Source organism: Simochromis diagramma, unplaced genomic scaffold (genome assembly GCF_900408965.1).
Source record: "Simochromis diagramma unplaced genomic scaffold, fSimDia1.1 OVJJ01000546.1, whole genome shotgun sequence".
Taxonomy (NCBI): domain Eukaryota; kingdom Metazoa; phylum Chordata; class Actinopteri; order Cichliformes; family Cichlidae; genus Simochromis; species Simochromis diagramma.
This window is the reverse complement of record NW_024387374.1, coordinates 1-13,456: the sequence shown is the minus strand read 5'-3', so window position 1 is coordinate 13,456 and position 13,456 is coordinate 1. Positions and strand designations below refer to the sequence as shown.

The following is a 13,456-nucleotide window of genomic DNA, read 5'->3' as shown; positions in this document are numbered from 1 at the left end:
GGGGATTGTGATGTTCTACATCACAAACATCAGCCACTCCACAACAGAGAAAGTGTTATTGATGTTTTTTAAAGCCATTCCCCTCCAACCACATGTATTATTGGAGTGGACGGTCAAAATTGCACCAATATACAAGGTATTTCCTCATGAGATACTCAATTTTGGTTTTCATATGTGTCTACAGCCAGTTAGAAATAATCTATTTAAGTGGTTTTCTCTTTTTTGGTAGCTCGCATTCTGCCAGCAGTGAAGCTTCGAAACTGCTCCTGTGGGGGCGTAAACTTCACAGTGTCAGCAGGAAAAATCGTGATTTTAATCAACATTAATAGTAAACAGCAACCTGCTATTTAGGTTAGGGTGATGGATTTGAACATAGTGTGATGAAGCATGTTTTCTGCCCTTGCTGTACAATCAGAACATGGTATTGCATTAATAGAAGTCATTTGTGAAGGCAGTGATTTATTAGTCATGTTGTTTCTTTTTCTTTTTGGTCCAAGAACGTTATGATGTGCACCAGGCGACATGCAGATGTCAAACATGCCAGCAGCAGTGCAGCCCTGAGTTAAAGCACCTGATTAGGAGTGGATATTGGCCAGCATCTGTCAACATGTCTACTCTTTACACTTAGACCCTTGAGCTCCTTCCAGGAACTAAAAGTATTTTCTCCATGATTCTCCAGGGAAGCTTTTGCAAAACTGTTGGAGCGTGGTACTAAGTGTGGGGGAAGGGTGAGTGAAGTATTTCTTTGATATTGTTTTTCAATAAGCAGATGCAAATATTTATTCCTCTGTTATATTTCTGTACGTACAGACTGGGCATGCCAACAGCGATGCAGTGCAGCACAGCTTTCTTGATGAGGAAGAGCAGCTGTGCTGTGATGTCAGCTTCAGCTGCCCAGCATGCACACCTGAAATGTTGGCGCTTTCAGTTGATGGGAACAGAAAGCTATATCACTTTCAGCAAAACGAAAGGTGCTCATTGTTGGTGTTATTTGTTTTTGTGTGTTTATGCATATGTTTCTATATACCTTCCATGGTTAGACTTTATTGTTTCGCCGATGTTGCTCTGATGACTGTGACTTTTTTGATGGTGTTTTTGTTGCTGAAGACAGCCAAGTGTCTGCATTTGTTGACTCTTTTTCTTTTTGGTTAATTTGACATAATAGTTTTTACTATAGTAACCAAATGTCTGTCTTCTGCAAAATGACTACTGTTAAATTAAACTAAATGGAAAATCTTGTCATTTACTTTATAATTCCTTGCTATTTTATTATATTTGTTACATGTCATAGACACTGGGAAGAGGCACCATGGGGATTCCCAGTGGACAGCAGCACGAGAGACTTGAAGGAAGTGGAGGTCGCTGTGTGTCGACATGGATTAATGTGTCTTTTGTGTCACTTTCACTTCAGGGACAGCAAACAGGTCGCAGTGGTGTATTTCAGGAACGGTTACATGCCTGACAACTACACTTCTGAACAGGTCCAACTTTTGATTTGCACTCAGGATGATTACATCAAAGAGTTTAGTTAAAAACACTAAATGAAACCTGCAGACTTGCTTAAAGTGATTCGTATTCATGAGAAACTGGAACGTCATTATCATTGAGTTTATTTCTTTCCCTGCTTAGCAACACCAAGTCTAGCCCTGATTGGTTGATATAAGTGACAACAGACCTCTGTCGCTGTGTCAGTTTGAGTGGGTGATTAGAGACCAACACATGTTTGCTGCTGCTCCATGTTCTCTGCAACATTGTGTGTAGTTACTGCAGCTGTGTGTGCATTCTGCTGGCAGGAACAGGAAACAAGTGAAAGAAAACTGCCGAGCAGCCTGGAAGGAAAAGTTAATCGGACATAACAAGTTAAAACAGTTTGCAAGTTTCAAGCCAAACTGCTGAATCTAGCGTCCAAGTTCTCCTTGATAGCGTGACTCTGTGTTGTTCTCCTTCATTCTTCTGTCTCTGTCAAATCTCAGCGGAATATAAACCAACTATTGTCACGCTCTGCTGGTCGGTGTGCTTGCAAGCAGAGAATTCATTGTCTGTTTTCAATTGCAGAGCTGGGATGCTCGTCGTCTGATGGAGCGCTCTCGAGCTGTGAAGTGTCCAGATATCAGCGCTCACCTGGCTGGTACCAAGAAGGTTCAGCAAGTGCTCGCCAGACCTGGAGTCCTGGAGAGGTTCTTCCCGGACCAGCCTCAAGCTGTGCAGCAGATCCGAGCGACACTCGCTGACCTCTACACTCTATACATGGGGAGAAAAAGGACACGATTTTTTCATTGTTTGGAAAATTTGGCATTAGATAATCCTCGCCTGGGTTTTGCTGTCCAGTGTAAGCAATATCATTCACATTTTATTCCTGTGATTTATTTTCTGTGGTTGCGCTCGTCTACAGGGTCCAGAGATCTATAAAACAGTATCAATGGCCTTGCAGCAGCAGAACGGTTTGTCTCGAAGCCTCAGTGAGAAGGAGGAGGTACAGCGGGGGGACAAAAGCATCTTTAAAAATGTTGGCAATGCAGCAAATGCTGAAACTTCTGTTTGTTTCTCACCATTTGTTAAACTAGGAAAGCTTAAGCAGTGCATGGATCTGCACACACATGCAGCATTTTCTTGCATTCCATGTATGAGCTAGCCTCAGTCAAAACAGTGACGACACAAACGTGACTGCCTGCTGTTTTGCATTACTGTGTATCTACTGTGATTCATAGATGCTGTACTGTGACTGAGATAATAGTGTATACGAGACACACTTGACAACAACATTGATTAAGATGTGAAAAAGCTACGGCTAAACTAACCACCCTGCCTTACATCACTCTGGGCTAATACTGTAAAAAGCAATAATTAGTTTTCTTTGTAATATCAGATCATTTGTTTTGATAAATACATAGTTCAGTATCAGGGTTCACATGAGCTATTTTAGCAGTAATTTTACACCTCCACTATGATGGTATTTCGCTGTTAATCATATTAGCAAGGAAGCTAGGGTTTGTAATTCATTCTTAATTTAGCCACGCTGCATGAATTTGGATGATAACACTTTTGAAAATGGCAGTTTAATTTATTGGGCAATTATAAAATCGTATTTCTTAGGCTGGCTTTTAAGGAAGCCTGGGAAGAAAGATGGAGGTGGAAAGGATGTGCAAGCTATGGGACAAAGTTGCTGAGACTAGGTTAAAAAGAGGTGACGATCAGTGAGCAGGAGTGTGGCTTTGTGCTGAAAAGAGCTCAACAGATTGTCTGGAGAGAAGGTGAAGGAAAGTCAGCTGAAGCAAGACAGTTTGTGGAGTGTGTGTTGGACTGTATGTTATGCTGGGAGCCTGGGGATTAGTGGACTTTGATTCCAAGTTAATACTAGCTAGTGTTTCTCACTGGTTTTTGGGAGGTGGAGTAAAAGGGATTGGTTGGTGGCTGTTTCTAATGTTAGCCTTTTCTTGGTTTTCTTACAGGCAGGGTAAAGACATGGTGATAAATGAGTGTGTGGGCCATCTGCTGAGGACCAAGAGCTCAGGACACTCAGACGGGGGCGTCGCAGCAGGAGTCACCGTGCTCGACAATCCGCTGCTGTTCTGAGATGTCACACTCCTGCCTGCACATACAAACCACAGTGAAGTCAAAGTTCCACCTGCACCTCCACCTGTTCCTGTAACAGCACGAACACTGACAGAGGTGAGACAGCAGAAAAGTCTTTGCTTATTTTTGTAATAAGTTAAGGAATTAAGTTACGAACAGTGATTAAATAAATAGTTTCTTGCATTTTTGATTTAATGATTGTGTTTAGGATTATTTCAGAAACATGTTTAGAGGATCTTTGTAAGCCTGCATTTACTTTAAAAGAAGGGAAGCACTTCATTCTACAGAAAAGGTGACACATTACAGATGAGTTCATAAAAAGTGTCACTGTCACTCTTTCAAGGCTCTGTCACTTTTTCTTTTTTACTGGAACAGCATGGTAAATTAGGTCTAGGCTGCCATCTTGTGGCAGTGTGTTGTTACTACAACATATGAAATTGTGTTTCTATTGGAAATATAATTCAGCGCCACCGAGCCGCTCTCTCAGTTACAAACTGAACCTGTTTTGTTTAGACAGATAAATCACTAAGCACAGTGAAGCTTTTGGTTTTGTAAAAGTGTTTCTTATTCAAAATGCATGTTGATTTTTATAAGGTTGAAGAGCAGTTAGCAGTGCATTCATGGACATCTTTAAACTATTAATTGAAGAATCTTTGGTCATGATGGCATGAACTAGAAACGTGAGCTCCAGGTGAGACTGCACAGAAGAACAAGTGTCCTTAAACTGCATCAACTGATGACGTCTTACAATTTTATTCTACTGTGTGTTTTTATCATTGAACGTTTATGTCTTTGTGTACACATACGAACACAAGCTACTGTAACTTAGAGAAGCTCAGCAATATATTATTAAGTACACAAACAGTTCCAGGTGCTGGACTGTTTGAAGACCCCACTTTGGATCATGTGAAGGACATTTAGTTTTTTGTTACAGGCATTGAAGGGTTAATGCTGTTAATTGCATAGTGCAGTGATAGATAACGTGGTAGAGCTGGTCCAGCTTGTGAACCAAAGAATATTATCTAGTATGTTGTGAATGAAAAAAATAAATGGTATGACTGTTCATTTACCGAACCCTAACCTGTGAGATCAGGCTCACATCTCTGATCATAGAAATGGGGAACTTTTCAGGAAATGTACTTCAAAAAATAAAAACAAGAGTAAGATGGGAAAGTCAGAAGGAAATAAGACACTTTCTCAATTGTGAGAAATTCTGTGAGAATTTTAGCTGGATTGTCTGTGGTATAACTGGCATGTAACAAGAGGAGTCACCCACTGCTGCCCATTACAAAGGAAGAGGTTTTAGGACTTCCAAACCATCTTCACTGTTCCCATCAGGAGGCATCCATTTCTTTGTTACACCCTATGCTTTGAGAAATACACTATTGTCACACCACAGTGAGCCAGTTGCATGAACAGCAGCCTAATCAGACTTCTGCAGCGTCTCAAAGTTCTTTTGGAGTCTGCTTCTTGTGTCCAACAGGAAGAATTCTGTCCATAAACAAAGGATTTTAAAATGTACCATTTTTTTTCTTTTTACTTTTGTACAGTAACCTAAAATTATTATTGCCTCAAAAGGATTTATCCTCTGATCTATGGGTTTTTTGTTTTTTAAATGTTGTTCTAAGCGGCCAACGAATTGTTAATGCATGATTAAAGTGAATTGTTAATTTCTGGTTTTACTATAAACAGACTGGGGACGCTTGTGTTTTCTTTCTTCCTCAAATGATCAGATAAGACTTGAGTAAAAGAAATAATGCAAAGGCATTTTGCTGTGTTCACAGAGCAACAGTCCAACTGTTTGGGTCTAATTTTGTTCTGCTTCGTTGTCATTCCCAAACTCCCCTAAGTAGCATGTTGTAGTAGTCTACTTGTGTGTGCACGACTCTCCAGGAACTTTCCGTTTGCCAATCATCTGTACAAAAAAATGTCGCTATCAGTTTTATTTGTCTCCTGAAATGAGTTTCATTCTATTTTGGGTTTTTTTTTTGTTGTTGGTTTTTTATTAAATTAACATGCTTGCATGATACCTGCAGCAGTCCTTGGGAGAAGACCAGGTTTGCTCAGTTTAAAACAAAAAACAAAAATTAACCAAATCAGCCAGCTTACATTTGAAACCATGAAGGAAAAATCTACAGATCTCTCCAAGTGACGTGTTAGTTTATGCTCTGCTACCTAAACTATAGCTGCTAATAGATTTATAGGTTATTTTTCTTCTCGCAGTGAGATTTGCATCAGGCTGAAACAGGCTCTGAAAAAAAAAAAAAATCAAAGTGGGAATGAAATTTGACAGGAGGGCCACGCCCGATTTCCACGGTTATCCACGTTATACTTAGATCCTCCTCAATCTGTGTACATATGGCGCCACTAAACCCCCGATAGTGCCAGTGTCAGTTAGTGAGTCAGTAAAATAGTCATGCATTTGTGTTAACATAAAAACTGCAGACTAACTAGAGACAAACAAGCGAGGATCGCTTCATATCTCAGCAGTTTAAAAAGAAAATAAAAAATGACCGATTGTTCCTGCAGGAGTAGATTCGGGCCCCTTTTTGCTTTTTCATCCCAAGGAGTAAAAACAGGGTTACGAGGAGAGGAGGAGGACTAGGAGGATGAAAACAAACTAGACGGAGAACTTGATTTGTACATGCGGTCTGTTCTGGGATCAGTGTGGTAGTTAACCCTCATTTAACACATTCCTCTCTGCTCGTCTAGCTTGCCTCTAACTCACATTTATTTCTTTATTTTTTAACCTTATTTTGCACATTAACACATATCTATAGCAAGGACAGAGACACAGCCACATATGTTGAGTCCAGGATTGTATTTGAGCATCAGGAACAAATGATAAGAGCACATATCAGGAGTACACTGGATAGCTGTTTCTCAAAGGGTTTAATAGAAGGAAAGAAGTTAAAGGGATTACATATTCAAAGGTCCAATTTCTGATACTACCCTATGAAAATATTTGCTCTGTGTGCCCTGCTGCAGCTGCTACATTTGGCTCCAGATTCACTTTTTGGCTCCTACGCCTCTCGAGATGTGTTAATGTAGACAGGCATTAAAAAACTCTGGTCAACCAACCAGCAGTATGCCTGCTATGTCGTATGAAATGCGTGGAAGGAGAGGAACCGACTGTCTGTTACATATAGATAGAAAACAAAGCTCTGACGTGACCTCGGGTCAGCCAGCCTGACGGTCAGAGAAACGGAAACGTGCTGGATTGTGGATCTCTGAGCTGCACATCAAAGATGCACCTATGCACAGATCAAATCTCAAAAGTGCAATGTACCTCATATACATGTTGATGCGAAGCACCGCCTGAGCAAACTTTTCCACTTCATTTGCAGAGGTGTTTTTATTTTGGAATGTGTATTTATTGTTTGCAGTGTATGTGTGTGTGTGTGTGTGTGTGTGTGTGTGTGTGTGTGTATATATATATATATGTATATATGTATGTATAAAAAAAAAAAAAACACCCAGCACGCTCCTGCGGGCGGTTTTATCCTTCAAGCTCGGGTCCTCTACCAGAGGCCTGGGAGCTTGAGGGTCCTGCGCAGTATCTTAGCTGTTCCCAGGACTGCGCTCTTCTGGACAGAGATCTCTGATGTTATTCCCGGGATCTGCTGGAGCCACTCGCCTAGCTTGGGAGTCACCGCACCTAGTGCTCCGATTACCACGGGGACCACCGTTACCTTCACCCTCCACATCCTCTCGAGCTCTTCTCTGAGCCCTTGGTATTTCTCCAGCTTCTCGTGTTCCTTCTTCCTGATATTGCTGTCATTCGGAACCGCTACATCGATCACTACGGCCGTCTTCTTCTGTTTGTCTACCACCACTATGTCCGGTTGGTTAGCCACCACCATTTTGTCCGTCTGTATCTGGAAGTCCCACAGGATCTTAGCTCGGTCATTCTCCACCACCCTTGGGGGCATCTCCCATTTTGACCTCGGGACTTCCAGGTTATACTCGGCACAGATGTTCCTGTACACTATGCCGGCCACTTGGTTATGGCGTTCCATGTATGCCTTGCCTGCTAGCATCTTGCACCCTGCTGTTATGTGCTGGATTGTCTCTGGGGCATCTTTACACAGCCTGCACCTGGGGTCTTGCCTGGTGTGATAGACCCCAGCCTCTATGGATCTTGTACTCAGAGCTTGTTCTTGTGCTGCCATGATTAGTGCCTCTGTGCTGTCTTTCAGTCCAGCTTTGTCCAGCCACTGGTAGGATTTCTGGATATCAGCCACCTCCTCTATCTGCCGGTGGTACATACCGTGCAGGGCCCTGTCCTTCCATGATGGTTCCTCGTCTACCTCCTCTTTCTTGGGTTTCTGCTGCCTGAGGTATTCACTGAGCACTCGGTCAGTTGGGGCCATCTTCCCAATGTATTCTTGGATGTTCGTTGTCTCATCCTGGACTGTGGTGCTGACACTCACCAGTCCCCGGCCCCCTTCCTTCCGCTTAGCGTATAGCCTCAGGGTGCTGGACTTGGGGTGAAACCCTCCATGCATGGTAAGGAGCTTTCTTGTCTTTATGTCAGTGGCTTCTATCTCCTCCTTTGGCCAGCCTATTACCCCAGCAGGGTACCTGATCACGGGCAGGGCGTACGTGTTGATGGCCCGGATCTTGTTCTTACCATTCAGCTGACTCCTCAGGACTTGCCTGACCCTCTGCAGGTACTTGGTGGTTGCAGCTTTTCTAGCGGCCTCTTCATGGTTCCCATTCACCTGCAGGATCCCCAGGTACTTGTAACTGTCCTCTATGTCTGCAATGTTGCCTTCTGGTAGTTCAATCCCCTCAGTTCTGACTACCTTCCCTCTCTTTGTTACCATCCGACTACACTTCTCCAGTCCGAACGACATTCCAATGTCATTGCTGTATAGCCTGGTAGTGTGGATCAGTGAATCGATGTCTCGTTCACTCTTGGCATACAGCTTGATGTCATCCATGTACAGGAGGTGGCTGACAACTGCTCCATTCCGTAGTCTGTATCCGTAGCCAGTCTTGTTAATGATCTCACTGAGGGGGTTCAGGCCTATGCAGAACAGCAGTGGGGACAGAGCATCTCCTTGGTAGATCCCGCACTTGATGGTGACTTGTGCTATGGGCTTGGAGTTGGCCTCTAGTGTTGTACGCCACATCCCCATTGAGTTCCTGATGAAGGCTCTTAGGGTCCCATTGATCTTGTACAATTCTAGGCAGGTATATATATATATATATATATATATATATATATATATGTATATGTGTGTGTGTGTGTGTGTGTGTATATATACAGTGGGGCAAAAAAGTATTTAGTCAACCACCGATTGTGCAAGTTCCCCCACTTAAAATGATGACAGAGGTCAGTAATTTGCACCAGAGGTACACTTCAACTGTGAGAGACAGAATGTGAAAAAAAAAAATCCATGAATTCACATGGTAGGATTTGTAAAGAATTTATTCGTAAATTAGGGTGGAAAATAAGTATTTGGTCACCTCAAACAAGGAAAATCTCTGGCTCTCACAGACCTGTAACGACCTCTGTAAGAAGCTTTTCTGTCCCCACTCGGTTACCTGTATGAATGGCACCTGTTTGAACTCATCATCTGTATAAAAGACACCTGTCCACAGCCTCAAACAGTCAGACTCCAAACTCCGCCATGGCCAAGACCAAAGAGCTTTCGAAGGACACCAGGAAAAGTATTGTAGACCTGCACCAGACTGGGAAGAGTGAATCTACAATAGGCAAGCAGCTTGGTGTGAAAAAAATCAACTGTGGAAGCAATCATCAGAAAAATGGAAGACATACAAGACCACTGATAATCTCCCTCGATCTGGGGCTCCATGCAAGATCTCATCCCGTGGGGGTCAAAATGATCATGAGAACGGTGAGCAAAGATCCCAGAACCACACGGGGGGACCTGGTGAATGACCTGCAGAGAGCTGGGACCAAAGTAACAAAGGTCACCATCAGTAACACACTACAACGGCAGGGAATCAAATCCCGCAGTGCCAGACGTGTTCCGCTGCTGAAGCCAGTGCATGTCCAGGCCCGTCTGAAGTTGCCAGAGAGCACATGGATGATACAGCAGAGGATTGGGAGAATGTCATGTGGTCAGATGAAACCAAAGTAGAACTTTTTGGTATAAAACTCAACTCGTCGTGTTTGGAGGAAGAAGAATACTGAGTTGCATCCCAAGAACACCATACCTACTGTGAAGCATGGGGGTGGAAACATCATGCTATGGGGCTGTTTTTCTGCCAAGGGGACAGGATGACTGATCCGTGTTAAGGACAGAATGAATGGGGCCATGTATCGTGAGATTTTGAGCCAAAACCTCCTTCCATCAGTGAGAACTTTGAAGGTGAAACAAGGCTGGGTCTTCCAACATGACAATGATCCAAAACACACCGCCCGGGCAACAAAGGAGTGGCTCCGTAAGAAGCATTTGAAAGTCCTGGAGTGGCCTAGCCAGTCTCCAGACCTCAACCCCATAGAAAATCTGTGGCGGGAGTTGAAAGTCCGTGTTGCTCGGTGACAGCCCCAAAACATCACTGCTCTCGAGAAGATCTGCATGGAGGAATGGGCCAAAATACCAGCTACTGTGTGTGCAAACCTGGTAAAGACCTATAGTAAACGTTTGACCTCTGTTATTGCCAACAAAGGTTATGTTACAAAGTACTGAGTTGTATTTTTGTTATTGACCAAATACTTATTTTCCACCCTGATTTACGAATAAATTCTTTACAAATCCTACCATGTGGATTCATGGATTTTTTTTTTCACATTCTGTCTCTCACAGTTGAAGTGTACCTCTGGTGCAAATTACTGACCTCTGTCATCATTTTAGGTGGGGGAACTTGCACAATCGGTGGCTGACTAATACTTTTTTTGCCCCACTGTAGGTTTGTTACCTGCCCGGCTGTGATGGCTAAGGCTGTCACTGAAACACAAGAAGAAAACAAAAGATCTTACCACAGCTCAGTCTGGAAATATTAAGACATAGGGCTGGGCGATATGACCCAAAATTCATATCTCTATATTTTTTTAGCTGGATGGCAATATACGATATATATCTCGATATTTTTTTTAAAGCCATAAGTTAAGAACAAAAAGAGAGTTCTTAGTCAAAGCTGTGTCCCAGATGTCACACAGGCACTTTTATTTACATACAGCGTAGATCAGGGGTCTGCAACCTTTATCATCAAAAGAGCCATTTTGCCCCTCTTCTGCCAAAAAAAAATCGTAGGGAGCCGCAAAAAATAACGCAATAATTTAACTTTTCATCCTTTTTTTTTATTTTACCTGTTACAACCACTGAATAAAACAAACAGAAGTGCAATGTGCATTTGTAGGCCTGCTTTGAAATAAATTAAACTGTTAACTGTAGGCGTATATTTTTGTAAAAGTAAATAAAACTAGCCCCACTTTAATATAAATAAAACATTTAGCTGCAACTTAACAGCTTTTAAAATAAAAGAAAATTGGGAGAGTCCCTTTGACAAGTCCAGGGCAGTATTTCTCCATGCGTCCTCTTTGGGTTTTTTGCTCAGCCAGCAATCTAAGAAGGCATCCACACAGTGATTTTTCTGTGCTGATAGAAGAAATGCTAGTTTAAAGAGTCTTCACAGACTCTTACAACCCAAAAAAGAAAATAATAGAACTATTTCTGAATGAAATAAGCCTGTTGTTGAGCGTAATCTTTCATTCTTTCACTATTAAGAGTTTAAAAAAATTAAAGATGACTTGAATAATTTAGACTCACATAATGAAAAGGGAGGTTTGTTTTACTTACCCTGAAGGCTCTGAGGACTGCTAATGGGCCATCGGCTGTGAGTCTCTGCAGGAGTGCTGGCCAGCAGCGATGAGCCATAGGCAGCAGTTCATTTTCCCTCTCACTCAGCACCTGAACGCACAACTCCAGCACATCCAGTACCTAAAGACAAAGACGCACAACACACCTAACAATTATCTCTGTTTTGATCCTGATTATATGTGAGCTGAAATTAAGTATTGAGGTCTTCAAACTCCTGAGCAGGCACGACTTCAGCACAGACATGACTTATTTCTGTTTCACTCCTGGACCAGACTGAATGTTTTTCCTTGATGAGCATTACACCAGTGAACAGTCATCCACACAGTTCTGACAGGATGAATTGTAGCAAAGGTCCTACCCTCACAAGAATGATTACTTTTGTTATTAGTCCAACAGTTGACTCTACATAAAACTACTGATACAGTACCTTGAGTCGGAGCCTGAGGCTGGGATCAGACAGCAGATGAATGCAGCGCTCCGTAACATCCTTAGTGATGCTGAGGTGGGAGGGAAGCTCTGCTTTCACATCAGGACTACCAATATCTTCCACATCCTCACACTCAGTGGGAGGGACCTCTGCAATGGCAGCACATGTACAGTTAGACCGCCAGTTTAGCAGTGAGGTTCAGATTTCTATGACTCTTAATTACAATGATCCATCTCCTCTACACTCTGAATCTAATCTCACCACCACTACAACCTATAGCTTATATTCCACTGGCCCGTAGACAGACCTATTACCTCGGTCTTCAGTGTCATCATCCTCTATTCCAAAGCTCTCTGCCAGTTCTTTCTGTTTGCAGTAATTCAGCAGGAATTGGCGAATGCTGAGGTCTTCCTGGTCACTGGAGCTTGCCTGGAGCTGGCAGACTTACTGGTCCTGCAACAAGTGGAAGGAAACCACCTCGCTAAAGGAAAACAAGACAACAATATGAACATAGGTTTGGTTTACAATAAAATAAGTCAGTTGATCAAAATCAGGTGACACAGACAATGATGTTTTTGGAAAGAGCCCATTAGTGACATTTAATTTATACATTTTTACTGTGAGGGCTTGTAAAACTTCTGTATGAATATTATTATGAATATTAATTCTACAACAGAAAACGACCTCAGCATTTAAACCATCACGATGTATTAAATGTTTCCAAAGACACTGATGATTTGATAACAAGCAAAGTTATATATCCTCAAATGTACTCATTGAGTAGAAACTTTGAAAGGCAACACAGAAAAATGCTGGTAGCGAATGCCTTGAGTCACATTTTCTTCCTTATCCTCTTTGACTCCCAGTATACGTGAGACTCACTCTGACATCACTGTTGAATCTTACCCAGTGCCTTCATGAGCGCGTGCAGCAGGAGCAGAAAAGAGCAGCTGTGTGCTCGTAGCTGAGATCCAGAGCCGTCAGCACATCCTGAACGATGTCCCCGACCACGGGCTGCAGTCAGAGTGAGTCAACATAACTGTCAACACCCGTGGAGCCTGGCCAACAAGACGGATTACAATGAAATACAGTACAAGCTCAGGGCAGCACAGGCTTAAGCAGACAAAGAAGGAAATCGGGTAAACCCTCCAGCACTCATTTCTGTGTCCATTTTGGGCTAAAAACAAAAACACCTCATAACTACCTGTGGATGCTGGCTGAGCCTCTGAAGGCTGAGTGATATGTCATTAAGCAGGTAGTCAGAGTTCTCATTGATCAGTTCCTTGAGGGAAGTGTATCCACAGGCCTGACTGATGTCCTACATGGAGCTCAGCGCCGCCTGGCTCACCAGCAGTGTCTCCTCACCAGCTTTCTCCAGCACATGATACAGCGAGGCCATCAACAAGGCACAGAAATTGCGGCCCACTGGCTGAGCACAGCAGGCGATTCCCCCGAGTTCGATGCACAGCTGACAGATGTTGCTGTTGAGCTAATGGATCATGGATGCAGATGTTGATGATGAAGGAATCACTTGGAGAGAGCTTGTATTTGAGTTGCTGGCATCACTGTTGTATATCGAGGGGAGTCTGGATGGACTGAGCAGCTACGCAAAGAGACAAAACCTGTGTTAATGCACTGCTTTCTAACCACTTTTACACAT

At 42.8% G+C, this 13,456-nt stretch overlaps 2 protein-coding genes across 3 annotated transcripts; one reads left to right on the top strand and one right to left on the bottom strand.

The window, feature by feature from the left end:
• The first annotated feature begins 734 nt into the window (after nucleotides 1–734).
• Nucleotides 735–6,455, top strand: LOC120719369 (glutathione synthetase-like). Its single transcript, XM_040008494.1, has 4 exons — nucleotides 735–971; nucleotides 1,292–1,481; nucleotides 2,056–2,329; nucleotides 3,450–6,455. Exons 1-4 carry the CDS (start codon nucleotides 913–915, stop codon nucleotides 3,467–3,469), a joined length of 543 nt encoding a protein of 180 aa, XP_039864428.1. The 5' UTR covers nucleotides 735–912; the 3' UTR covers nucleotides 3,470–6,455.
• Nucleotides 6,456–11,130: 4,675 nt separating this feature from the next.
• On the bottom strand, nucleotides 11,131–12,242 carry LOC120719370 (TELO2-interacting protein 1 homolog). Of its 2 annotated transcripts, none has more exons than XM_040008495.1 (3): nucleotides 12,104–12,234; nucleotides 11,797–11,945; nucleotides 11,131–11,489 (listed from the first exon to the last, which is right to left on the bottom strand). In XM_040008495.1, the coding sequence occupies exons 1-3, from the start codon at nucleotides 12,129–12,131 to the stop codon at nucleotides 11,289–11,291; spliced, it is 378 nt and encodes a 125-aa protein (XP_039864429.1). In that variant the 5' UTR covers nucleotides 12,132–12,234; the 3' UTR covers nucleotides 11,131–11,288. The 2 variants fall into 2 exon arrangements, 1 of the variants encoding a protein (XP_039864429.1); XR_005692673.1 differs by having other exon boundaries at nucleotides 11,133–11,489; nucleotides 12,111–12,242.
• Between the last annotated feature and the right edge of the window lie 1,214 nt (nucleotides 12,243–13,456).

Excerpts from the sequence above, each read along its gene's own strand:
- LOC120719369 (XM_040008494.1), top strand. The coding sequence starts at position 913 with ATGTTGGCGCTTTCAGTTGATGGGAACAGAAAGCTATATCACTTTCAG. Across the intron at positions 1,482-2,055 it reads ACAACTACACTTCTGAACAG|AGCTGGGATGCTCGTCGTCT; the intron begins GTCCAACTTTTG and ends TTTCAATTGCAG. Across the intron at positions 2,330-3,449 it reads CCTGGGTTTTGCTGTCCAGT|GCAGGGTAAAGACATGGTGA; the intron begins GTAAGCAATATC and ends GTTTTCTTACAG.
- LOC120719370 (XM_040008495.1), bottom strand. The coding sequence starts at position 12,131 with ATGATGACACTGAAGACCGAGGTAATAG. Across the intron at positions 11,946-12,103 it reads ACTGAAGACCGAGGTAATAG|AGGTCCCTCCCACTGAGTGT; the intron begins GTCTGTCTACGG and ends CTGCCATTGCAG. Across the intron at positions 11,490-11,796 it reads GCCTCAGGCTCCGACTCAAG|GTACTGGATGTGCTGGAGTT; the intron begins GTACTGTATCAG and ends CTTTGTCTTTAG.